Raw genomic sequence first — 24,526 nt, forward strand, 5'->3', positions numbered from 1 at the left:
GGCCCTCTGCGGCCCCAAGTTCTCCAACCCCTGAGCGGGGCCCTCTGTGGCCCTGAGTTTTCCAATCCCCGAGCGGGGCCCTGTGCAGCCCTGGCTGCTAGGGAAGAGCTGGGTGGGACAAACAGATGAGAAGGAACGGCACAGCCCAGGGACTGAGGCTCCCAAAAAGGGGTCAGCACCAACAGGCAAAAAAGCCAATCACTTTCTAAACCTCTTGAAAACTTCAGAGAAGAGTGTGTATGTTTTAGAAAAACATGCTTATTTTTAAAAATCACCTGTTTAAGTTAAAAAAATATAAAAACGCTTAGTGGATAAACTCCATGTCCTTATGACACCTTATAAACGAGGTTTAGCTTCTACTGTTCAAATCTTAAAACACGTGAAGACCAACAGAGACGATGACTGATGTCCACCCTCGACACCCACCCAGGGAGTGCAGGCTTGGGGGGCTTTGAGGCGGCGACTGCCAGCCTGCCCGTCTGAGCACAAAGCTGTCCCACTGCAATCAGACTGAAAACCTGGAGCGCCACACCTTGCTCCAGCTCCTCCAGACCTTTTCGCCCAGTGGAGCCCACAGCGCCACCTCCCAGGAGCCTGCCCGCCCTCTACCCTCCACGGTGTCTGGCCTCACAGGGACTGCAGATGGCATCAGCACAAACCCACCTGCTCCGGGCCAGCATCAGCTGCAGGGCACAGTCTTCCTTCATGTGGAGCGCGGCAAGCTCCCCGTCCTGGGCTGTGGGCGGCTCCCGCCCACACTGGCTGCAACGCAGGGCATCGTCTGAAGTGAGCTCCTGTTCCAGCTGCTGCAGGCGGCCCTGCTGCTCCGTCAAGGACCTCTCCAGATCCAGGATCTGGGCTGCCTGTTGGTCCTGAAGCTGCCTCATTTCAGCTTCTCGAAGCTCAAACTTGTTTACGATGGTCTGTTTCTCGGATTCAGCCTTTTCTCTCAGTTCAAGAAGCATCAACGTTAACTTCTCCTCAGCTTCCCGCTGTAGCTCCTCCTTCGTAACTTTCCAGTCCATTTCTTTTTTTTGGAATTCCTGTTTCATCAGTTCAGTCTTTTGCTTAGCATTATTTAGTTCCTCCTGGTGGTCTTCAACTAGATTGTGTTTTGCCTATAGACAACATAATTTTATTTAGGAGGAATGACGCTAACGTAGGAGATTATTAGAAGAGACAACCCAAACCCACCCCTGAAGACAGGGCAGCTTTCACCACACACACACCCATTACGCCGCACACAGCAATGGAAATGATTCTCATGATAATGAGAATGGAAGAAACCTAAAGTGAACAAATCTAAAACTAAATAAAATGCCTCCTACATCCTGGCACCGAGAACTGACTATTCTTTCTCTCTGGAGCCCGGGGCCTTGACAGCAACCAACAACTAAAGGCAGCACACATCAGCCGAGCACAGGCAGCAGCTGGAGTCTTCTCTGTTCAGACCAAGACCAGTGGCAGGACTCAGACCGGCCGCAGGCCTCCGTTAGGGGAATGCCAACCCCACAGACAGCGCTGGGCCACCTGCGGCAAGCAGGACAAGACGCCCAGGAGGCAAGAGCCGTTGATGGTGCGATGCTCCCGACCTGTACAAGGTCAACGCCAGGACAACGGAAGACCTTGAGCAGGGGGTGGGTGAACTGCAAGGCACACTGTAAAGGGATCCTGTGCAGTGGGGGGAAGAAGAATGCAGAGAGCAAATATCCTCATCTTTTTTTTGAGACAGGGTCTGGCTCTGTCGCCCAGGCTGGATCACAGCTCACTGCAGCCTCAAACTCCTGGGGTCAAGCAATTCTTTATAGAGACAGGGTTCTGCATGCTACCCAGGCTGATCTTGAACTCCCAAGCTCAAGCAATCCGCTTGCCTCGGCCTCCCAAAGTGCTGGGATTGTTATAGGTGTGAGCCACCGTGCCTGACTTCCTGACTTTCAAAGAGAGAGAAAGTAGGTCAATAAACCACTGAACTCATCAATAAGAAACACACAGACAAAAAACCCCCAAAAAAGTGCAAGATTGACCTCAACTCCTTATTTAAAAATTAAGATATGAAAGTTTAGGTCCCACTTCTGGTGATGCCTGTGCACCTCGCCAGACCAGCCCTCCAGAGACAACCACTATGAACTAAATAGAACGCAACAAAAACCCTGAAGGCCGTGGAGAGACCCACAGGCAGACAGACCCTGGGGAGGGCTGGACACTCAGAAGGAAGAAACGGCACTGGGCCATTTCTCTTTTTCCAGCCTTTCAGTAAGAGTAGGATCTGTCTGTGCCCCACATACAGAAATCCAAAATCCCCCACATGAGCCAGAGGAACTGGAGGATGAGGGAGGAAAGAGAGCTGCAATGCCTGGGAATGAACCCCGCCCAAATCTCAGGCTGACCCCGATCTGTACATGCGAGCGGCAGACTCCAAAGGCAGCAAGCCAGCCAAAGCTACAGGAACTGAATTAACACGCCACCAACCCACACAGACACAGGGGAGCGTGGAGTCTGAAGTTAGCCAAGTGAACCGCCTGCTGCGACAGAAACCAGCCCTCTTCAGAGGAGCAGGACAGCACCCAGAGTCTCCAAATCTATCGCTCACGGTGTCCAGGGTGCGACCTGAACCCAGCCGACATGTAAATAAGCAGGAAAACGTGACCCCTGCTGAAGAGAAAACACAATCAATGGAAACCATCACCAAAACAAAACATCACAAAATCCGCGGGAAGGGTTTTAAACATCTTTAAATACTGAACGAGAAACCCGTCTCCTCGGACTTCTTTATGCCACAAAAATACTCCTCAAGAATCTAGGCAAAATAAAGACTTTTCAAAAAAAGAGAAAATGTGTGCAGCACAGCAAGAGATGCGAAGGAGATCCTTCGGACTGAGGGGAATGACGCCATTTAATACTCAGATCCTCAGGAAGAAATGAAGAGCACCAGAATGGCAAGTATAAGGCCATTTTCCCTCTTAATTTCTTTCAAATACCAGTTTTCCAAAGCAAATCTCCTGACACTGCAGGAGGCGGATGTGATGTCTAGTCTATGAAAACTGCAGCACAGAAGACGAAGGGGAGGTGACAAAGCACCTGTGCAGTTAGAGGTCACAGTTTACACAGCGCAGCAGCGTGCTGACTCTCAGGAGATTGTACTCATAAAAGACAAGGTTAAGAATCTGTACTCTTTTTTTCTCTTTTCTTTGAGATGGAGTCTCGCCCTGTCGCCCAGGCTGGAATGCAGTGGCATGACCGTGGGTCACTGCAACCTCTGCTTTACAGGCATGCAGCACCACGCTCACCTAATTTTTGTTTTTTTGTTTTATTTTTTTTTTTTAAGTAAACACAGGGTTTCCCCATGTTGACCAGGTTGGTCTCAAACTCCTGACCTTGGGTTATCCACCCGCCTCCCAAAGTGCTGGGATTACTGGCCTGAGCCACCGCGCCAGGTAAGAATGTGTATTTTAATCTCTGGAGCAACTATTAAAAATATAATGCAAAGAAAAATAATTTAATAGTCAACAAATACATTAAAATCAATTCTAGAAAATATTCAAATAACCCAAAAACACAAGAAAAAAGGAAACGCAGAACCGTGACCACCAGATGCGCCTCAGAGAAAACGAACAGTGAAACAGAAGACCTAAATCAGCCACGTCACCAATTCCAATAAACATTAATAGACTCAGCACTGCAATTAAAAGGCAGAGATTACCAGAATGGCTTAAAAACTGCCAACTATGGCCAGGCGCGGTGGCTCGCGCCTGTAATCCCAGCACTTTGGGAGGCTGAGACAGGCGGATCACAAGGTCAGGAGATCAAGACCAGCCTGGTTAACACAGTGAAAACCCTGTCTCTACTAAAAATACAAAAAATTAGCCGGGCGTGGTGGCGGTGCCTATAATCTCAGCACTTTGGGAGGCCGAGGCAGGCAGATCACAAAGTCAGGAGATCGAGAGCAGCCTGGTTAACACAGTGAAACCCCGTCTCTACTAAAAATACAAAGAATTAGGCCGGGCACGGTGGCTCAAGCCTATAATCCCCGCACTTTGGGAGGCCGAGACGGGCGGATCACGAGGTCAGGAGATCGAGACCATCCTGGCTAACACGGTGAAACCCCGTCTCTACTAAAAAAATACAAAAAACTAGCCGGGCGAGGTGGCGGGCGCCTGTAGTCCCAGCTACTCGGGAGGCTGAGGCAGGAGAATGGCATGAACCCGGGAGGCGGAGCTTGCAGTGAGCTGAGATCTGGCCACTGCACTCCAGCCCCAGCGACAGAGCGAGACTCCGTCTCAAAAAAAAAAAAAAAAAAAAAAAAGAAAACAAAGAATTAGCCAGGCGTGGTGGAACAAAGAATTAGCCAGGCGTGGTGGCGGGTGCTTGTAATCCCAGCTACTCGGGAGGTTGAGACAGGAAAATGGCATGAACCTGGGAGGCAGAGCTTGCCATGAGCCGAGATCGCGCCACAGTACTTCAGCCTGGGCGACAGAGCAAGACTCCATCTCAAAAAAAAAAAAAATTCCCACCTATATGCTGTCCACATAAAATGCATTTTACTTTGAATAGATTAAAAGTAGGCCAGGTGCAGTGGCTCACATCTGTTATCCCAGCACTTTGGGAGGCTGAGACGGGTGGATCACTTGAGCCCAAGAGCTTGACACCAGCCTGGGCAACATGGTGAAACCCATCTGTACAAAAACTACAAAAATGAGCTCAGCATGGTGGTGCACACCTGTACTCCCAGCTACTTGGGAGGCTGAGGTGGGAGGATCCCTTGAGTCTGGGAGGAAGAGGTTGCAGTGAGCCAAGACTGTGCCACTGCACTCCAGCCTGGGCAACAGCCTGTCTCAAAAAAAAATAAAAAATAAAAAATAAAATGAATAAAAAAAGATACATCAGACAAAAATGCACACGAAGGTTAGAACGACTGTATTGATAAAAGATGAGGGTGGGTGCAGTGGCTCACGTCTGTAATCCCAACAATTTGGGAGGCTGAGGTGGACAGATCATGAGGTCAGGAGTTCAAGACCAGCCTGGTCAACATAATGAAACTCTGTCTCTATTAAAAATACAAAAATTAGCAGAGTGTGGTGGCACGTGCCTGTAGTCCCAGCTACTCGGGAGGCTGAGACAGAAGAATCGCTTGAATCTGGGAGGCGGAGGCTGCAGTGAGCCAAGATCGTGCCTCTACATTCCAGCCTGGCGACAGTGAGACTCCGTGTTAAAAAAAAAAAAAAAAAAACTGGAGGTGGACTTTATTTTAGGAAGACATTACATCATAAATGTGTACATGTGTAACAACAGAGCTTCCACATACTCAAAACAAGAATTAAAATTAACAAGAGAAAAATCCACAGTCCTCTCCCCATAATTGATATAAAAAGGTAAAATGGTGGCCTACAAACATAAAGACGGCCGGGCGCGGTGGCTCAAGCCTGTAATCCCAGCACTTTGGGAGGCCGAGACGGGCGGATCACGAGGTCAGGAGATCGAGACCATCCTGGCTAACACGGTGAAACCCTGTCTCTACTAAAAAATACAAAAAACTAGCCGGGCGAGGTGGTGGGCACCTGTAGTCCCAGAAACTCGGGAGGCTGAGGCAGGAAAATGGCATGAACCCAGGAGGCAGAGCTTGCAGTGAGCTCAGATCACACCACTGTACTCCAGTCTGGGCGACAGACCAAGACTCTGTCTCAAAAAAAAACAAAATAAAATAATAAAAAAATAAAAAATAAAAAATCATAAAGACATGAGCATCAAAGTCACTTGGGGCCAGGTGCAGCGGCTCATGTCTGTAATCTCAGCACTTTGGGAAGCCAAGGCAGGCAGATCACTTGAGATCACGAGTTTGAGACCAGCCTAGCTAACATGGTGAAACCCCGTCTCCATTAAAACTACAAACATTAGCGTGGCCAGGTGTGGTGGCTCATGCCTATAATCCCAGCACTTTGGGAGGTGGAGGTGGGTGGATCACGCGGTCAGGAGATCGAGACCATCCTGGTTAACACGGTGAAACCCTATTTCCACTAAAAATACAAAACAAAATAAGCCAGGCATAGTGGCGGGTGCCTGTCATCCCAGCTACTCGGGAGGCTGATACAGAATGGTGTCAACCCGGGAGGTGGAGCTTGCAGTGAGCCAAAATTGCACCACTGCACTCCAGCCTGGGCAACAGAGAGAGACTCCATCTCAAAAATAAAAATAAAATAAAATAAATTAGCCAGGCCTGGTGGTGTGCACCTGTAATCCCAGCTACTTGGGAGGCTGAGGCAAGAGAATCGCTTGAACCCGGGAGGTGGAGGTTGCAGTGAGCTGAGATTGCACCACTGCACTCCAGCCTGGGTGACAGAGCAAGACTTCGTCTGAAAAAAGACAAAAACAAAAATAAGTCACTTGGGCAAGTCTGTCTTCAGCCAACAGTGCCAGAGAAGGCCACACACTGGTGGCTGCAGGTGCCACTGGCACATGACCATCGGCCCACCTACCACCTGCCCGGCTCCCCACAGGGCTCCCCTCTTACGTCTATTTTGCTGGAAGTCCCTACCAACACCTGAGTTTACCAAACCGCAAGGGATCAGACCTGCAGGTCGTCACAGCTTCCTATCAAGCTGTCTCCGGATAGAATGCAAATCATTCTCGGGGAGACAGTCACAGGGAGGAGCAAAGGGGTGGGAGAAGCAGGACACAAACAGAAACGAAAACACTGTCACAAGCATGAGCTTGAGTCGAACACACATGACAAGACACAACAATTTCGGTTCACTTTAACGCCACTGCTCCAGCATGGGATGGGCCCTGAGCTGCCCTGGCTGTAGGCAAGCGCATGGGGCCATGTGGAGGCTGCTGTCTTGTCGCTCTATCATCGTTTATGACACGACAGTGACTTCACGCTCGCAAAGGGCGAGGAAGCACGTCAGAGGGCCTCTTCCACGGGGCAAAACAGCACAGGAAGAGCCTGGGGAACGTGGATGCAATTTAAGACATGGGGTGAGCACCAGAGGCCACCCACGTGCTTGGCACCCAGGCTCGTGCCTCCTCCCGGAGCCCTCTGAGGACACCTGGACAGTTTCCCTAAGAAATCTTGACTCAGAGGGCCAGGCATGGTGGCTCACACCTGTAATCCCAGCACTGTGGGAGGCCGAGGCAGGCGGATCACTTGAGGTCAGGCGTTTCAGACTAGCGTGGCCAACAAGGTGAAACACTGTCTCTACAAAAAATACAAAAATTAGCCGGGCATAGTGACACATGTTTGTAATCCCAGCTATCAGGGGATCACTTGAAATCGGGAAGCAGAGATTGCAGTGAGCTGAGATCGTGCCACCGCACTCCAGCCTGGGCAACAGAATGAGACGCTGCTTCAAAACAAAACAAAAAATAGAAATCTTCACTCAGAACTTCAGTTTTACCCCTGTGCTGACCCTGACGAGATTCTCTCCAACCACCACCCACTACTGGAATTGCCAAGAATAGTTTCAAGAATTTACAGGACTGTTGCCCTTACAAATGTGGCAGGTGCTGGGCTGTCCCTAGGACGCCCCTCCACACACGAGGACACAAGCCTTTCAAGTGGAAGAGGGCGAGGACTCAGGCGGGAGGTGCTGGGCTGTGGAGTCACGACTCACCTTCTCCAAATTCTCCTTCAGACGGGTTTCATGCTGCAACTTCTCGTACAAATTTCTGTTTTCTATTTTTAGGAGTTCAATTTCTTCCTTGAGTTCCGTCTGAAGAAGCGAGAGTTTAACCTTATGCTCAGTTTCCAGACCCAAGACTCTGGCTGCCACCTCTGTGTCGGCCTCCAAGGCCCCGTCCTGCACACCCTGGAGATGCACCCAGGGAAGCTCTGTGTGGATAAGGAGCAGGGAAGACAGTCAGGCCAGAGCTGGCCCTCGACGGAGCTCACAATCTGCACAGGCAGAACGGCAACCTATAAATGCTTCCGATGGCAGACGCCATGGATTTTCAAGCTCTGTGCTGACTCAGTGATGAAAGCAGGCACGGCTCTCTCAAGTCTCCCCTCCCTTCTGGGACACCTCCATGCTGCCCCAGCACAGCCCCGTCCTGAGTCACCGCGATGTCCTGGGCCCACATGACAGCTACACGGCCCACCCAGGCCACTCCTTCATGTCAGGTGTGACAAGTGACCCTCCACGAGTTCCTGAGTGAGCCTCATGCCTGTGACCAGATGTGGGCACATGTGTGTCACTCAGGGTCTATGGGGCAGCCACAAGGACAGGGCCTTGAGCTCAGGGGCCCGCCAGGGTTCCCGTACCAGCCCCTCCCCCTGCTGCTCTGTGCCCGGGCACGCTACCCCCACCAGCCCATTTCTTCCTCTGCAGAAGAGGAAAAAGGCAAAATGGACTACGTGGTGGCCAGGCACCAGTGGCGCCGACAACCATGCATATCGAGGGGTGGCTGTGGGGACAGCTGTGGTGCAGGACATGGGAGTGAGAACCAGATGCAGGCACCGCTGCACCACCCCCAGCTTGAAGGAGGCCCAGGCTTCTCCCACCTTGGCCACAGCCCAGAGTGGAGTCAGACCACGCACCTCCCAACAGGACCTGTGGCCTCAGCCCCTCACCCCTACCGTGGACGGCAGCCCCACCATCAGCACAGTCCACGCCAGCGGCCAGGGCTGCCTGCCCCTCCCAGAACCCGTCGGTGGTCAGTGTCCGGCGTCACGGGACCACGACTGGAAGATGACTGAGGTTTCCTCCCCGTCCCCTTCTGACCCCACAGCCCTGTGCCCCGTGCTCTGCCTGGACATCCCACCTTCTGACCCCACAGCCCTGTGCCCCGTGCCCTGCCTGGACATCCCACAACCTTAGCCTGACTCGGTGAGCTGGGGGAGCTGGGCCTGCTGGGAGCAGAGCACCATCCTGGAAAAGCCTCCCCTGGGCCCAGTGGACACACATTCTCCCTCCAAAGGTGAGTGGTCACCACGTCCATCCAGCAATCCCCATGACCCCCAGGGTGGCCACCCAGTCAGACCTGCCCTGCTGAGGCGCTGGCCCCGGACCCACACTCCTGCCCAGCCCATGATCCCGCTCTAACACCAAACCCTCGTCAGCACACACTCTGTTGAGGTGCCAGCCCCAGCAGAAGAAGTCAGAGCACTCAGCTGCTTCACGGAGGATGTGGATCGAACCCAGGCTCCCAAGCTCTCGGAGAACGTCCCCCAGACCCAGGATCTGCCGACACCATGGCAGGGTGGGAGGGGCCCACCTTGGCTGTGCCCTTCGGAGGGCTCCAGATGCCATCCCTGTGCCAATGCTGAAGCCTCTGCGCAGCATCTGTCTGAGACGTGCCCCTCATGCTGGATGCAGAGGGGAGACTCCGGCGCTTCCAATAGGTGCCCGCGGCTTTCTTCTAACTCTGCCTGGAAGCATGGCAGGCTCTCCTACAGAGAAACCACGTGTGACAAGCACATCAGTGAGCCGAGCTACCTCGCTGACAGCTATAACCCTCAAAGGTGTTTCCCACTACGCACAAAGAAAACTCAAACCTCACCAGGTTCATGAGACCACACGCGGTGTCCTGGTGAACCCTGCCAGCCCACGGGCATGCTCACATGCTCTCCAGCCCACACCTGTCTCTTAGCCAGGCCTCCGGAAGACATACAGGAACTGGTGGCACTGACAGGGTGCTCTCCAGCGGGGGAAGAGCCCTGGACTGGGCAGACCTCTCCTCAATGATCTCAGCAGCAAGGTCAGTAGGGCATGTGCCCCTCACGTGTCTGCTGGTGGCCTCACATCTCAGGGCTGGGCTCTCTTCTCAAGGCCAGCCTCCTGTGACCACCGCCCACTAACAGTTGTATCCTCATCACACCCACGCACAGAGGCAGGGGTTGGCTCTCAGGTGTTACAGGGACGCCTGGTGGGGCTGCCCACCCCACCCCTTCCCGGGTTCTCTCTCCAGGGCAGGGTCTGCTCATGGGAAGGTCCTGGCTGCCTGTTCCAGCCGGGCCCTTGCCCTTCTCTGGCGTTTCCCCCAGAGCCTCTTGTGCAGCGAATTCTGTCTTGGGGTCTGCTTTGCAGGGAACTCAAACTGGCACACAGCCCGCTGCTACCCTGCCTGGCCACCCTGTGGCCTCCAGCAGGCCCAGGGACCCTGCTCCAGAGTGAGGGCTCCTGGCCGCTGGGCCAAGAGGCCCCAGGCTCCCCTCCACTGGTTCCACCATGCAACAGGCCATGCAGTGCTGCCCCTACATCTCCTCCCTGCCCTCCTGCGTGTCCTCTGGAGCCCGACGCTGGACTTGCCATGCTGCACAGCAAGCACTCCACAGTCACGTGTACTGGTGGGCCACGCTGACAGCACAGACCCAGAACATGCTATCATCTCAGAAGTTCTGCTTGGACAGCACTGCCCCACAGAAGTTAAAGGTGACAGAAATGGCAGCATGGAAGCAACTCAAGAGCCAGCAGACACTCTGTGTGTACTCAAAGCAAAGACAGAATTTCACACCCTTTGAACTGCCACTGTCAAGTCTGCCGAATGCAGTCCACTGCAGGGAGAAGGCCCTGCCCACAGCCAGGGCATCCCGGGCCTGAGGGAGGGGCTCCAGCTCCCCCGGCCACCCACTTTCCTGATCAAACAGTGCACGGTGAGGCCCACTGTGGAGCAGCAGTGAGGTCAGGGCAGCATCCGCAAGCAGCCTTCCTCCCCTGGACAAGGCGGGAGGGATGGAAACACAGGCTCCATGATGTGGAAGACGCCCGGCTGGAAGGTCAAGAGCACAGGACTCCCCGTCTTCTCAGCGTGCGGCCAATTACCTTACGTCGCTCAGGGCTGAGTTCACCAACGTGAGCTTTTCTTCCTTTCTCAGGTTTCTCTTCTAAACCCACACAGGACAACCTGAAGGGAAAACATTTTATAAAAACTTTAAACACATGTCCCTTTTCCATGTGCGCTCCATTTCCTCCCCAAGACCGACTGTTCACAGCAGAAGTGCCTCCTCGTGCTTCCAGTCAGGGACGGGCAATGCCCATGTGCAGGGAGCCGTGGCAGTTGCAAAGCTAGGGACACAGCACAGGGACACGCAGGCCTGAACAAGAGTGTGCCTGTCACTGACACACACACACACACCAGGGACACAGCACAGGGACACGCAGGCCTGGAAGAGAGCGTGCCCGCCACTGACTCTCACGCACACACACACACACACACCAGGGACACAGCACAGGGACGCGCAGGCCTGGACAAGACTGCGCCCATCACTGACTCAGAGACACGCAGGCCTGGAGGAGAGCGCCCCTGCCACTGATACACACGCACACGCTGGCCTGGACGAGCGCGCATCCACCACCAACACATACACACAGGCCTGGACGAGGGTGTGGCCACCAATGGCTCGCGCACACACACATGCAGGCCACGCTCAGGTGCCCACGCCTGTGTCATCTTTCTAGTCTGGACCATAAAATGTGTTTGTGGCCGGGCGCGGTGGCTCACGCCTGTAATCCCAGCACTTTGGGAGGCCGAGGCGGGCGGATCACAAGCTCAGTAGATCGAGACCACGGTGAAACCCCGTCTCTACTAAAAATACAAAAACCTAGCCGGGCGAGGTGGCGGGCGCCTGTAGTCCCAGCTACTCAGGAGGCTGAGGCAGGAGAATGGCGGGAACCCAGGAGGCGGAGCTTGCAGTGAGCCGAGGTGGCGCCACCACACTCCAATCTGGGCGACAGAGTGAGACTCCATCTCAAAAAAAAAAAAAAAAAAAAATGTGTTTGTATAAAAGGCCATTTGTGCCCACTGGCACAAAATCACCAACAAGATGACCCCTGAACTCGGAGCCCGGCCCCTGTGTGGCGGGAACGGAGGCTGGAAGCTGCTTTGCGTACCCAACTTCCACAGGGTCCAGAAGAGCATCTTCACGCGCCCCCTGCAGCCTCTGCTGCAACAGGGTTAGGTCTTCCTGGTAAGTTTTCTCGGCATCCCTTAATTTCTTTTCAAAATAAATCCTTAGTTGCTCCAGTTCGGACTCGTGCTGGGTTTTTTCTCGCTGCTTCAGCTGTTCTAAATCTTCCACGTGAGAGGCTCGCGCCAGGAGTTGCTCATGTAGCTCTGCATACACAACGGAGTCAGGCAATCATCTTAAAATGGGACACGCAGAACAAGCCAGGCGAGAGGCAAGAGCCTGGTCACCTGTGGTAACCAGGGGCAGAACTCAGAAAAGGGCCCATCCCAGAACCTGAGAGTGATGAGGGACCCCCGCGGCTTAGACTCGCATATGCCCCTGAATGTGGAGAGCTCTCTGGAAGCGGTGGCAAAAGCCACGGGGCCAGGAGCAAGAGCAGCCCTCGAAGTGGCAGGGATGTGGTGTGCACAGTCAGCAAGGAGACAGACAACAGTCCTGCAGCCCCAGGAAGCTGGATCCAGACCAACCTCAAACCCAGAAGCAGGCTCATCAGGTTGGCACACGACGGCTGACACCTGGATGTGGGCTATGGTGGACCCTGGACAGAAAACCCAGCCGCACCATCCTGGACTTCCTGTAAGCTAACAACTGTGTTGTTTTAGGCTACCGAGTTTGTGATCATTTGTTACACAGCAGCAGAGAAGCACCACGGACCCTAAGAGAACGTGTCCCCATGGCTACTGTGGTCAGAATACAGCCCACTGCTCTACAGTGGCTGACAGCCAGCGACAGGTACCCCCGAGACGGCAAATCGGGGTTCTCTGCATGGGTCCCAAGAGGTAGGACAGAGACAAGCACAGGACCAAGCCAGAGCCGGAGCCTGCAGGGACCAGCTGCGCCTGTGGCCCCTTCAGCTTCTCTCTTCTCCAGCCTCCAATGACAGACAGACCCCAGGGAAAGGTACATCGACATGCTCTCAACACGGTCCCGACAGGGTGCAGGGCTGGGAGGTGGAGCCAGGCCTGGTGCCCTGGTGACAGTGCCAGTGTCTCCAGTTCTTTCTCCTCAGTGCTCTTTGCTCCAAATCCCACCACCCACAAGGACAAATTGGGCCAGAAGACTCTGAGCGTGAGCGCCAGGAGACACGCAGTGGTTCACCCTCCTGTCCTGTAGCCGTGGGCGCCGGCGCCTGAATTGGGCTTGGCCAGCCCCTGCCCTCAAGCACCATCCTCGCCTGTGGCACAGAGACCTCTCTGACATGGAACAGGGGGCCTGGGGTCGGGGTCTCCGGAGGCGCTCAGCTATAAGGGGACACCGGGACCAGAGCTGCCTTCACCAAGTGGCCTGGAGAGCTGGGGCCACAGGAGCCTGGCAGCAGGATGTGGGGCACTGCCCTGTGACCCCAGACACCAGGTGAGCCCACTTTTGGACAGCACTCAACCGTCCTTCCGAGGCAAACGCTCAGCACCACTGGTGCTTTCCTTAGACTTGAAGGCACCCCGAGAGTGTCAGTCTCGGCCTTGAGGGACACACAGGTGCACGCCACTGTTGCACTGATCTGCTTAGCATAAAGCCAGGGCTGTCTGCCACAAAGCAAACCTTCACCTTCAAACCATGCACCTCAACCTTCAGGATGTCAAACAGGTAAATCCACTTTTTTGTGTTTGCTAGAATTGTTAAATTCTGGCTTGGGATTACAACAATGAAAAACACACAGCTTCAGCTTTTGAGGATCTGAATTTCCCAATATAATTCCTTACCACTCAATTCCTGTCTACTGGTCCTGGCAGAATCAAGCTGGGACCACAAGCGCCTGATCTCTTCTTGTGACTGTGCCTTCAGGTCTTCATACGATGCCTGAAGATTCTCTAACTGGAAAAAGCAAAGCGTCCAGGTGAGACTCTCATGAGCTCAAGGCCCCCACTCCAGCAGTGGTTTTATCCCTGCCACTGCCATCCTCAGGGTAAAAGCTCACATCCCAAACCTGCAGCTCAGAGAAAGCCAGCCACAGCAGAGACCGAGAGAGCTCTGTCCGTGACAAGTGGGATCAGTCAGCGCTGGCCCCACAAGGCCAGGCACTTTCAGAATCTCAGGAACTTCCAGGTCTGTTTGTCTCAGCCGAGGAGCTGGCACGGCCAGGTTCCACGCCGGCCGCAGCTGTGCGGTTTCATCTTGTGCACCTCCCTGCTTCAGTTTACGGTCACACATACAGACTGCTGAATGCAATGGAGGGAGTCTTACTAGCCCACAGTACCCCAGACTACCAAATAGGCAGTTTCTCACTTTCAATACTTTTACATTAAGGAAGTAGGTCCCTCTTACATTGACACTAAATTTCTCTGTACATTCAGCAAGAGCCCAGCCTAGCGCGGCACGGCCTGATGTCCTCCTGGGCGACGCTGTACCTGGGGCTGGCCTGTTCGCCTCGTGGAAACGGCCCCCCTACCTTTCCCCATCACGGGCATCAGGACCAGAAGATGCTGCCAGCCCCCTCTTTCCCATCTGGGAGGGAGAGCCTGGAAGGACCCAGGGAGAGAATGGGGGTGTGGAGTGAGCCCCGGCCTGGACTCTCTGCAGGAGAGGAAGGTATGTGGGCACCAGAGGCCCGCTGGGAGACACAAGGGGCCCAAGACAGGCCTCCGTAAGACTACAGACCCCAACTACTTCCGTATTCTCAGGTTTGTAAATCTTTCACACACCACAATTAACCCTATCTCTGATTTATGCTTTAATTTCTTCAACTGATTCTTGGGATACTCAGTTTGAGTCTCAGGTTTGTCAGGCCTCCAGTGAGGACCTGGCCACATCGACATTTTGACATGTAGCGTTTCATTAGAGAAGCATCTTGAATACACACAGCAGAAATGTTTGCTAACTTTTCCTAGGAATCTCACGTGTACTGGATTACTGTTAAGAGGATGTGGTCTTACACTCCTACCTAGTGTTTGAAATTTGTGTAACTGTCTCAGGGACACCTGTAAAGAATACGCATTTCTAAGTATAAGACTGAACATAATTATTAAATCACTCTCGCAGACTATATGCTTACACTTTTTTTTTTTTTTTTTTTTTTGAGACGGAGTCTCGCTCTGTGGCCCAGGCTGGAGTGCAGTGGCTGGATCTCAGCTCACTGCAAGCTCCGCCTCCCGGTTCATGCCATTCTCCTGCCTCAGCCTCCCAAGCGGCTGGGATTACAGGCACCCGCCACCTCGCCTGGCTAGTTTTTTTTTGTATTTTTTAGTAGAGACGGGGTTTCACCGTGTTCGCCAGGATGGTCTCGATCTCCTGACCTCATGATCCGCCCGTCTCGGCCTCCCAAAGTGCTGGGATTACAGGCTTGAGCCACCGCGCCCGGCCTATATGCTTACACTTTTATTCACCACTGACAGTCTTTCTATTTTCTATTTTATTTTATTTTATTTATTTATTTATTTATTTTTGAGATGGAGGCTCGCTCTGTCGCTCAGGCTGGATGCAGTGGTGCGATCTCAGCTCACTGCAACCTCCACCTCCCAGGTTCAAGCAATTCTCGTGCCTCAGTCTCCCAAGTAGCTGGGATTACAGATGCACGCCACCACGCCTGGCTAATTTTTGTCTCAAACCCCTGACCTCATCATCTGCCCGCCTTGGCCTCCCAAAGTGCTAGAATTACAGGCGTGAGCCACTGTGCCTAGCCAGTCTCTTTAAATTTAGTACTTTAGTTTTAGCAAATAACATAATATGAAATAGCTCAATTCCAAACACTGTTAAAACGTCCCTAATACACCAAGTAACTAAAATAACGAAGCTGCTACCCACCACCAAGTAATTAAAATAACCAGGCTGCTACCCACCTCCAGCTGTTTTTCTTTTTCGCTCTCTCTGAACTTGAACTCCAAGTCCTCTAAACGCCGGCAGTGCTCGGACTGCAGGTCTTCACGGACCTTCTCCATGGCTGCCTGATGTTGGCTCTCCAGGTTCCTAAGGGCCGCTAGAAAGGTAAAGCAATGCCACTTGGTTGACAAGACATCACTCTCCTCAACGGCGGCCTCAGTGACAATAATGGTGCATATGCAGAGCGCTGCCACCCAGAGCCCCATCCTGGGCGCCCCCACCTCCCCCGGGCTCCTCATTTGAGCCTCACACGCCTGATAGCGCAAGGGGACATCGCCTACCCATACCACCCACCACAAGGGTCACACTGGAACACACAACCCTGGAGTTTCAAAAGTGAACAAGCGCAACGCTGCTGCTTTGATAATAATTTAGCAACTGAACATGCCAAGAAAAATCTCTGAAACAAAGACCGGGAAGGTTTAAGGACCCTGAGAGACCTGTGACCCCTGACGGCCACCAGCAGGTCACACGTGCACAGAGCCATCCAGCATTTAGAAGGCAGGAAACGTGTGCACAATGACACATGGTGACATGAACGACATTCCTTCCAGTACTACCCAGGAAAACTCAGTCCCACCCCAAACTTTCTCATTCTCATTACTCACATTCAGCCTGGTTTTTGTCTTGAAAAATCTTCTCCAACTCAGCTCTCTGTTCTGCCAATTCTTTCTGAAACTGGTTTTGTAAATCCTCCATTTCTGACTGATGCTTTGCAGACAATTCTTTGCGTAGATTTTCTAAACATAAATCTTTTTCAGATTCCCAGTCTTCCTTCAGGGTCTAATTAAAAAAAAAACAACAACTAAAGTCAATAGTTGATTATCTGTGCTAAAGAAATTTAAATCACACAGTCAAAACCTATGAGCAGGCCAGGCAAAGTGGCTCATGTCTGTAATTCCAGCACTTTGAGAGGCTGAGGCGGGCAGATTGCCTGAGCCCAGGAGTTAGGATTAGAGACCAGCATGGGCAACATAGTGAGACCCCATCTCTACAATAAAAATACAAAAATTAGTGGGGTGTGCTGGCATGAGCCTATAGTCCCAGTACTCAGGAGGCTGAGGCGGGAGATCAAATGAGCCCAGGAGGTCAAGGCTGCAGTGAGCTGGGATTGTGCCACTGCACTCCAGCCTGGGAGGCAGAACGAGACCCTGTCTCAAAAAAAAAAAAAAAAAGAACTGGCAGTCATGGCCCCCAACTAAACTGTCCTGACAGGCCTGACACCCAGTCTCTCACCTGAATGCTGGCAGGACAGAAAAGCAGAAGCATCCAGGAGGCAAGCAGTCGAGGAAAAGGGAGCGAGGATCACCCACCCCGAAACAGACCAGCCTCTGAACACAGTGAGTGAGGACCACCCACCCCGAAACAGACCAGCCTCTGCACAGGGACCAACCACCCCGAAACAGACCAGCCTCTGCACACAGGAAGAGGACCACCTATCCCGAAACAGACCAGCCTCTGCACAGGGACCAACCACCCCGAAACAGACCAGCCTCTGCACACAGGGCCTAATCCACATGGTCACCCTCAAAGTGTTAGAAATACATCTCCCTACAAGATCCAGGGGCCAATGGCAACTTGGCTGACCTCCACCCAAGGGCTGGGCTCTGTCTCAAGTGCTCTGAGAAATGAGTCTCACTCCTGGGTCAGAGGGGCAGGTGACCGGGACACAACTCCAAGCCTGGACTGACATCCATCTTCTGCCAAGGGCCTGAGAGCTGCCCGGATGCCTGGCTCAGGAGGGGCCTCCACACTCAGCACTGCTGACAGTTCAGCCCTCTAGCGGAGGGCCTGGCAATGACGGGGCACTGCTACCTGTGGTCCCCAGTGAGGCCACCCACAGCAGGTGCAACCCACCCCACCCAAAACACCTCCCTGTGTGGTATTCTCCCCGGCACCCCAGCACCCACACCCTATGCACCGCAGGGAACTGCCACATCCACAAGGGCAGAAGCTGTGTCCCAGAACACAGCTCAGGGGCAGGCCACGGGGGCCACTCAGAAGCCAGCATGGAAGGGCAGATCAGTGCCTTTATGTTATACAAGTCAATGTGAAACAACAAGTTTTCTCACAAACGACAGAAACAAAGAATGCAATACACTTTCAACCAGCATATTCTAATAAAGCCTCGACTGGTTCTGTCTGAATCAAGATGAGGAGCGTTCTCGTGGGAGCTGGCGAGAAAGGAAAAACAACATACACAGAGGCATGCATTTTAGAATCAGTCCTGGGTACCTTTACGATCTGGGCGTTTTTCTCCATTTCTGATTGTAATTTCTCCTTCAGCTCGGCTGTAAGAAAAACAAAAAGCAGCTCAGGCCACTCCATCCCAACCTTTTCAGTGACCCAACTGCCCAGGAAACGACCAGGCTCTGGCACCCACTGGACACGTGCCAGCGTTCATGGGCTAGGAGGATGCGTCTGTGATGATGCTTGGCTTTAATAATAAACTGAGGACACCATGACTTCCAGACACACAGGACGATCTAAGACAGGAGGTGAAGGCCAGCCCTGGGTCGCACCTATCACAGACCACCTGGAAACCCGCTCTAATAATCTCCTGACCACGAAAACCCAAGGGCCCCTTTTGTTCACCCCTCTCATGGTGCCAGATGCCAGGCAAGGTGATGAGAACAGAGATGGGGAGACAGTGCTAGGGTGCCCCCGTGCCCAATCCCAAGAGGGAAGAGGCACTAGAATGCCCACGCCGAGCCCACACACCGCCCATACCCGCCCAGCCATGCAGTACCTGCTTCCTGTCCACACCTGAGCACCACCTCCTCCTTCTCCCGTGCGTGCTGCTCCCTGAGGAGCTCCAGCTCGTGCTGCTGCCTGCTCTGCAGCAGGGCCAGCTCCTGGGCACGCCGGCTGTTGAGCATCTCCCGCAGCTCCGTCAGCGCCGTCTCCTTCTCCTTCTGGAGGTTGGCCTGGGTCAGCTCCAGCTGTGCCGTATGCATGTTGCTCAGACTCAGACGCAGCGCCTCCAGTTCAAGGCCATGCACAGCCTGTGGGGAGAGAAGGCCTCTGTCAGGCCCGTGGTCAGAACCAGGGCGCATCAGGGAGACACAGAAGCATGAAAGAGAATGAGTAAGGAGGACACAGAAAGGGCAACAGCAGACATCCCCTGGGGGTGGGGGCAGGACACAGAGGCCCAGATGCCACCGAGACGCCACCCAGCTCCTCTGCCAGTGACCCACAGCCCATCGCCGCCCTGAGCACCGGCACCCTGAATTCCCTCACTGTATGACGGTACTGTGTGCACCTGGAGGCGGCTCCGCAGCCGATAGGCAGAGCAAACAGCCCTGAGGTCAGTGTGTCACTCATGTGGCCTGCACCTGACCAGGTCCCCTGACCCCCAGCATCCACCTGTGTCTCCTCCACCAGCCCTGCTGATGGCCCCACACACAGAACGTGGAAACAGACAAGGCAGAGAGAGGAGATGGCAGCGCCCGCCCCCCCCACCTGGATGCCCGCTGTGCCCTGTGGGGATAACAGAGACCATGCTGCAAGCCTGTGCGGGCCCCGCCGGGTCACCTGACTCTGCTGCAGGCCAGCCTCATCTTCACGGCTGCTCTGCAGGTCAGCAATGGCAAGTTCACATTCTTGTTCACACTCCTGGGGAAGAAAGGCAAAGGATGTGGTCCATCATTCACGAGAAAACAGTCACTGAGAAACCACAGTGATGTGCCTGAGAGCGGACAACGCACGTCCTCACAGAATCCCATTCACAGCTGTTCACAACAGCATCACTCGCAATGTCCAGAAGGTGGGAGCAACCCAAATGCCCACTGAGGGATGAACAGCTGAACAAAACGTGGGCTGCCATTCAGCCACAAGAAGGAATGAAGGCCCCAGCTCAGGCTGCAACACAGAGGAGCCCTGAGGACGTGAGGCTGAGTGACAGAGCACACACGGAAGGCCGCATGAGGTTCCATTTACATTAAGTGTTCAGGATCCGCAAATCTGTAGACATGGAGTGGCCTGGAGGCTGCGAGGAGCTGAGGGAGGAGAGTGGGGGTGGCTGCCACGAGCACTGTGCTTCCTTCTGAGGCAATGACAATGTCTGGAACCACTGGAGGTGGTGCTCACACAGTGAACGTACTAAATGCCGAGGTCTGTACTTTAAAATGGTGAATTTTATGTTTGCTAATTATATCTCATTTAAAAAAAAAAAAAAGATGGAAAAACACTGAACCCGCTTAAATGACTTAAAGTCAAAGTCCCAAAAACAGGCCAGGCACGGTGGCTCACACCTGAAATCTTAGCACTTTGGGAGGTCGAGGCAGGCGGATCACCTAAGGTAGGAGTTCGAGACCAGGCTGGCCAACATGATGAAACCCCATCTATACTAAAAATACAAACATTAGCCAGGGGTGGTGGTGGGCGCCTGTAATCCCAGCTACTCGGGAGGCTGAGGCAGGAGGATCCCTTGAACCTGGAAGGCGGAGGTTGCACTGAGCTGAGATCATGCCACTGCACTCCAGCCTGGGCAACAGAGCAAGACTCCATCTCAAAAATATAAATAAATAAAATAAAGTCCCAGAAACAGAAGCTGTGGGCTCTCCCCACACCACAGCAGTACTGCCCTGGGAGGAACGCACAACCTGCTCTCAGGAAAAGGGGGAAATGACACCCACAGAGAGAAAATGTGCATAAAATGCCTGGATAAAGCAGGTACGAATAAAAGGTAAACCAATCTAGAAACACAAACTTTAAAGATCCTTGTACGGCCACTAAATCAGCAAAAGTTGGTAACAATGTTACGAATCCTCAATGCCATTATGGTCACAGGAAACAAATGCACCCAAACACTACCAACGTCAGAATCAGTTGCCTCAACTTTTTTCTCAGCAGCCATTCTGGCAACACAGGTCGAGCCACAGAAAGCCTTTCCCTGTCTCAACCTTCTCACCTCTGGAAACCTTTTCAGCAGCAATAACCCAAAGGGAAGAGAAAAGCTGCAGGGGGCTCCTTGGCACAGATCCTGAGCCCACCGTCCATGTGGCCCTCCCTGCAGGCTCCTGGCCCTCGACTGGCACCTGGGATGTCTCCCCTGCCTGTGGAAGCGTCCGTTCTCTGGCTTCCCCCGCATCAGCCAGGCGCCTCTCTGGGCTCCAGGTGACCCACCTGCTCACAGAGTACTTCAGACTAAAAAATGACACAAACTAAATTTTTCTGCCCCAACTGGGGAACTGGCTAGGGGTGGAGAGGTAGAGGTTTGACACAGTTGTGAAGGCTAGAAAGGCCCCAGGAGGAATTAAACAGAGAAGGTGGCATGGTGGGCTCCACAGGGGCTGCCTGCGTGGGGACTCGTCCCTAAGGCAGGCACCACATGAGTGCAGCAACATCTCCCTTCAATGTCAGGAGCTCAGGCCAGGCGTGGTGGCTCACACCTGGAATTCCAGCACTTTGGGAGGCCGAGGTGGGTGGATCACAAGGTCAGGAGATTGAGACCATCCTGGCTAACATGGTGAAACCCCCTCTCTACTAAAAATACAAAAAAATTAGCTAGGTGTGGTGGCGGGTGCCTGTAGTTCCAGCTACTCGGGAGGTTGATGCAGGAGAATGGTGTGAGGCGGACCTGGTGGAGCCTGCAGTGAGCCGAGATCACACCACTGCACTCCAGCCTGGGCGACAGAGCGAGACTCAGTATCAAAAAAAGAGTTGTAAAGAGCACAAATAGACAATCTAAGCTCACACCTCAAGGAAGTAGAGAAACAAGAGCAACCAAACCCAACAGAAGAAAACAAATAATCAGGATCAGAGCAGAATGAAATGAGATTGATACGAAAAACACAAAAGATAGCCGGGCGCAGTGGCTCGGGTCTGTAATCCCAGCACTTGGGAGGCTGAGGCGGGCGGATTACCTGAGGTTGGGAGTTCGAGACCATCCTGACCAACACGGAGAAACCCCGTCTCTACTAAAAATACAAAATTAGGCCGGGCGCGGTGGCTCAAGCCTGTAATCCCAGCACTTTGGGAGGCCGAGACGGGTGGATCACGAGGTCAGGAGATCGAGACCATCCTGGCTAACACGGTGAAACCCTGTCTCTACTAAAAAAAATACAAAAAACTAGCCGGGCGAGGTGGCGGCGCCTGTAGTCCCAACTACTCAGGAGGCTGAGGCAGGAGAATGGCGTGAACCCGGGAGGGGGAGCTTGCAGTGAGTGGATATCGCGTCACTGCACTCCAGCCCGGGTGACAGCATCAGACTCCGTCTCAAAAAAAAAAAAAAAAAAAAAATGCAAAATTAGCCGGGCGTGGTGGCACATGACTGTAATCCCAGCTACTCAGGAGGCTGAGGCAGGAAAATTACTTGAACTCGGGAGGCAGAGGTTGCAGTGAGCCGAGACCATGCCATTGCACTCCAGCCTGGGCAACAAGAGCGAAACTCCATCTTAAAAAGATAAATGGAACAAAAAGCTGGTCCTTTGAAAAGATAAACAAAACCGATAGATCATTAGTGAGATTAACCAGGAAAGGAAGAGAGAAGATCCAAATAAGCTCAATTAGAAACTAAATGGGAGACATTACAACCAATACCACAGAAATACCAAAGATCATGCAAGGCTACTATGAACACCTTTATGTGCACGAACTAGAAAACCTGGAGGCGATGGATAAATTCCTGGAAATATACATCCCTTTGAGATTAGACCAGGAAGAAACAGAAACTCTGAACAGACCAGTAACAAGTAGCAAGACTGAAACAGTAATTTTAAAACTGCCAACAAAAAATGTCCAGGACCTGAGGGATTCACAGCTGAATTCTATCAGACATTCAAAGAAGAATTGGTACTAATCCTACTGAAACTATTTCAGAAGATAGAAAAAGGAAGAATCCTTCCCAAATCATTCCATGAAGTCAGTATCACCCTAAAACCAAAACCAGGAAAGGACATAACAAAAAAAGAAAACACAGATCAATATCCCTGATGAACACAGATGCAAAAATCTTCAACAAAATACTAGCTAACCGAATCCAACAACATACCAAAAAGATAATACAGCTGGGTTTCATACCAGGGATGCAGGGTTTAACATACACAAGTCAACAAATGTGATACACCACATAAACAGCATTAAAAAGAAAAATCATGTGATCATCTCAATAAGATGCAGAAGAAGCATTCTACAAAATCCAGGATCGCTTTATGATTAAAACCCTCAGCATAATCGGCATAGAAGGGACACTGTCATTCATGACAAACCCACAGCCAACATCATACCAAAAAAGGAGAAGTTGAAGGCATTTTAGAACTGGAAAAAGACAAGGATGCTCACTTTCACCACTGCTCTGGAGTCCCAGCCACAGAAATTAGACAAGAGAAGAAACAGGGCATCCACATTGGTAAAGAGGAAAAACAGTCACTGTCTGCCGATGATAGGATCGTTTACCTAGAAAACCCTGGAGACTGATCCAAAAAGCTCCTACATCTGATAAATGAATTCAGTACAGTTTCAGGATGCAAAATCAATGTACACAAATCAGCAGCACTGCTGTACTCCAAAAGAGACCAAGCTGAGAACCAAATGAAGAACTCAATACCTTTTATGACAGCCGCAAAAAATAAAATAAAATACATAGGAATATACCCAACCAAGGAGGGGAAAAATCTCTACAAGGGAAACCACAAAACACTGCTGAAAGAAATCACTGGCCGGCCGCGATGGCTCACACCTGTAATCCCAGCACTTTGGGAGGCCGAGGCGGGCAGATCACAAGGTCAAGAGATTGAGACCATCTTGGCCAACACAGTGAAACCCCGTCTCTACTAAAAATACAAAAATTAGCTGGGCATGGTGGCACGTGTCTGTATTCCCAGCTACTCTGGAGGCTGAGGTAGGAGAATCACTTGAACCCGGAAGGCAGAGGTTGCAGTGAGCCGAGATCGTGCCATTGCACTCCAGCCTGGGTGATAAAAGCGAACCTCCATCTCAAAAAAAAAGAAAGAATTGATGACACAAACAAATAAAACACATCCCGGCTGGCATGGATGCAGTGAAAATGGAAAACTTTTACACTGCTGGTGGGAATGTAAACTAGTACAACCACTATAAAAAACAGTATGGAGGCCAGCCACAGTGGCTCACGCCTGTAATCACAGTACTTTGGGAGGCCAAGGTGGGCAGACCACCTGAGGTCAGGAGTTCGAGACTAGCCTGGCCAACATGGTGAAACCCTGTCTCTACTAAAAATACAAAAATTAGCCGGACACAGAGGTGCACGCCTGTAATCCCATCTACTTAGGAGGCTGAGGCAGGAGAATCACTTAAGCCTGGAAGGCAGAGGTTGCAGAGATCCAAGTGCACCATTGCACTCCAGCCTGGCCAACAAGGCAAAACCCCATCTCTACTAAAAATTAAAAAATCAGTCGGACATGGTGGTGCATGCCAGTAATCCCAGCTCCTCAGGAGGCTGAGGCATGAGAATCACTTGAACCTGGGAGGCAGAGTTTGCAATGAGCTGAATTCCCACCACCACACACCAGCCTAGGCAACAGAGTGAGACTCCATCTCAAAAAAAAATAAAAAGCATCTAAAGCAAGAGCATCACTTGAGGCCACAAGTTTGAGACGCCACAAGTTTGAGACCAGCCTGGTGTATGTAAAGAGACACCATCTCTACAAAATACTTAAAAATTGGCTAAGCATGGTGGCGTGTGCCTGTGTTCCCAGCTACTCAGGAGACTGAGTGGAAAGACTGTTCGAGCCCAGGGGTCGAGGCTGCAGTAAGCCATCATTGTGCCACTGTACTGCAGCATGGGCAACAGGGTAAGACCCTGTCTCAAAATTAAAAAACACAACAAAACAT

General features: G+C 52.3%; 1 protein-coding gene across 1 annotated transcript in view; it reads right to left on the reverse strand.

Annotated features, from left to right (window-relative positions):
• PCNT (pericentrin) overlaps positions 1-24,526 on the reverse strand; it is a 118,379-nt gene that overhangs the window by 76,053 nt on the left and 17,800 nt on the right. Inside the window, 11 exon segments of the mRNA XM_026447415.2 lie at positions 664-1,118; positions 7,608-7,825; positions 9,208-9,382; positions 10,755-10,836; positions 11,823-12,045; positions 13,600-13,711; positions 15,673-15,809; positions 16,321-16,495; positions 17,948-18,003; positions 18,462-18,717; positions 19,247-19,327. Coding sequence (XP_026303200.1) covers positions 664-1,118; positions 7,608-7,825; positions 9,208-9,382; positions 10,755-10,836; positions 11,823-12,045; positions 13,600-13,711; positions 15,673-15,809; positions 16,321-16,495; positions 17,948-18,003; positions 18,462-18,717; positions 19,247-19,327 — 1,970 coding nt within the window.

Source organism: Piliocolobus tephrosceles, chromosome 19, assembly GCF_002776525.5.
Source record: "Piliocolobus tephrosceles isolate RC106 chromosome 19, ASM277652v3, whole genome shotgun sequence".
NCBI classification, from domain to species: Eukaryota; Metazoa; Chordata; class Mammalia; order Primates; family Cercopithecidae; genus Piliocolobus; species Piliocolobus tephrosceles.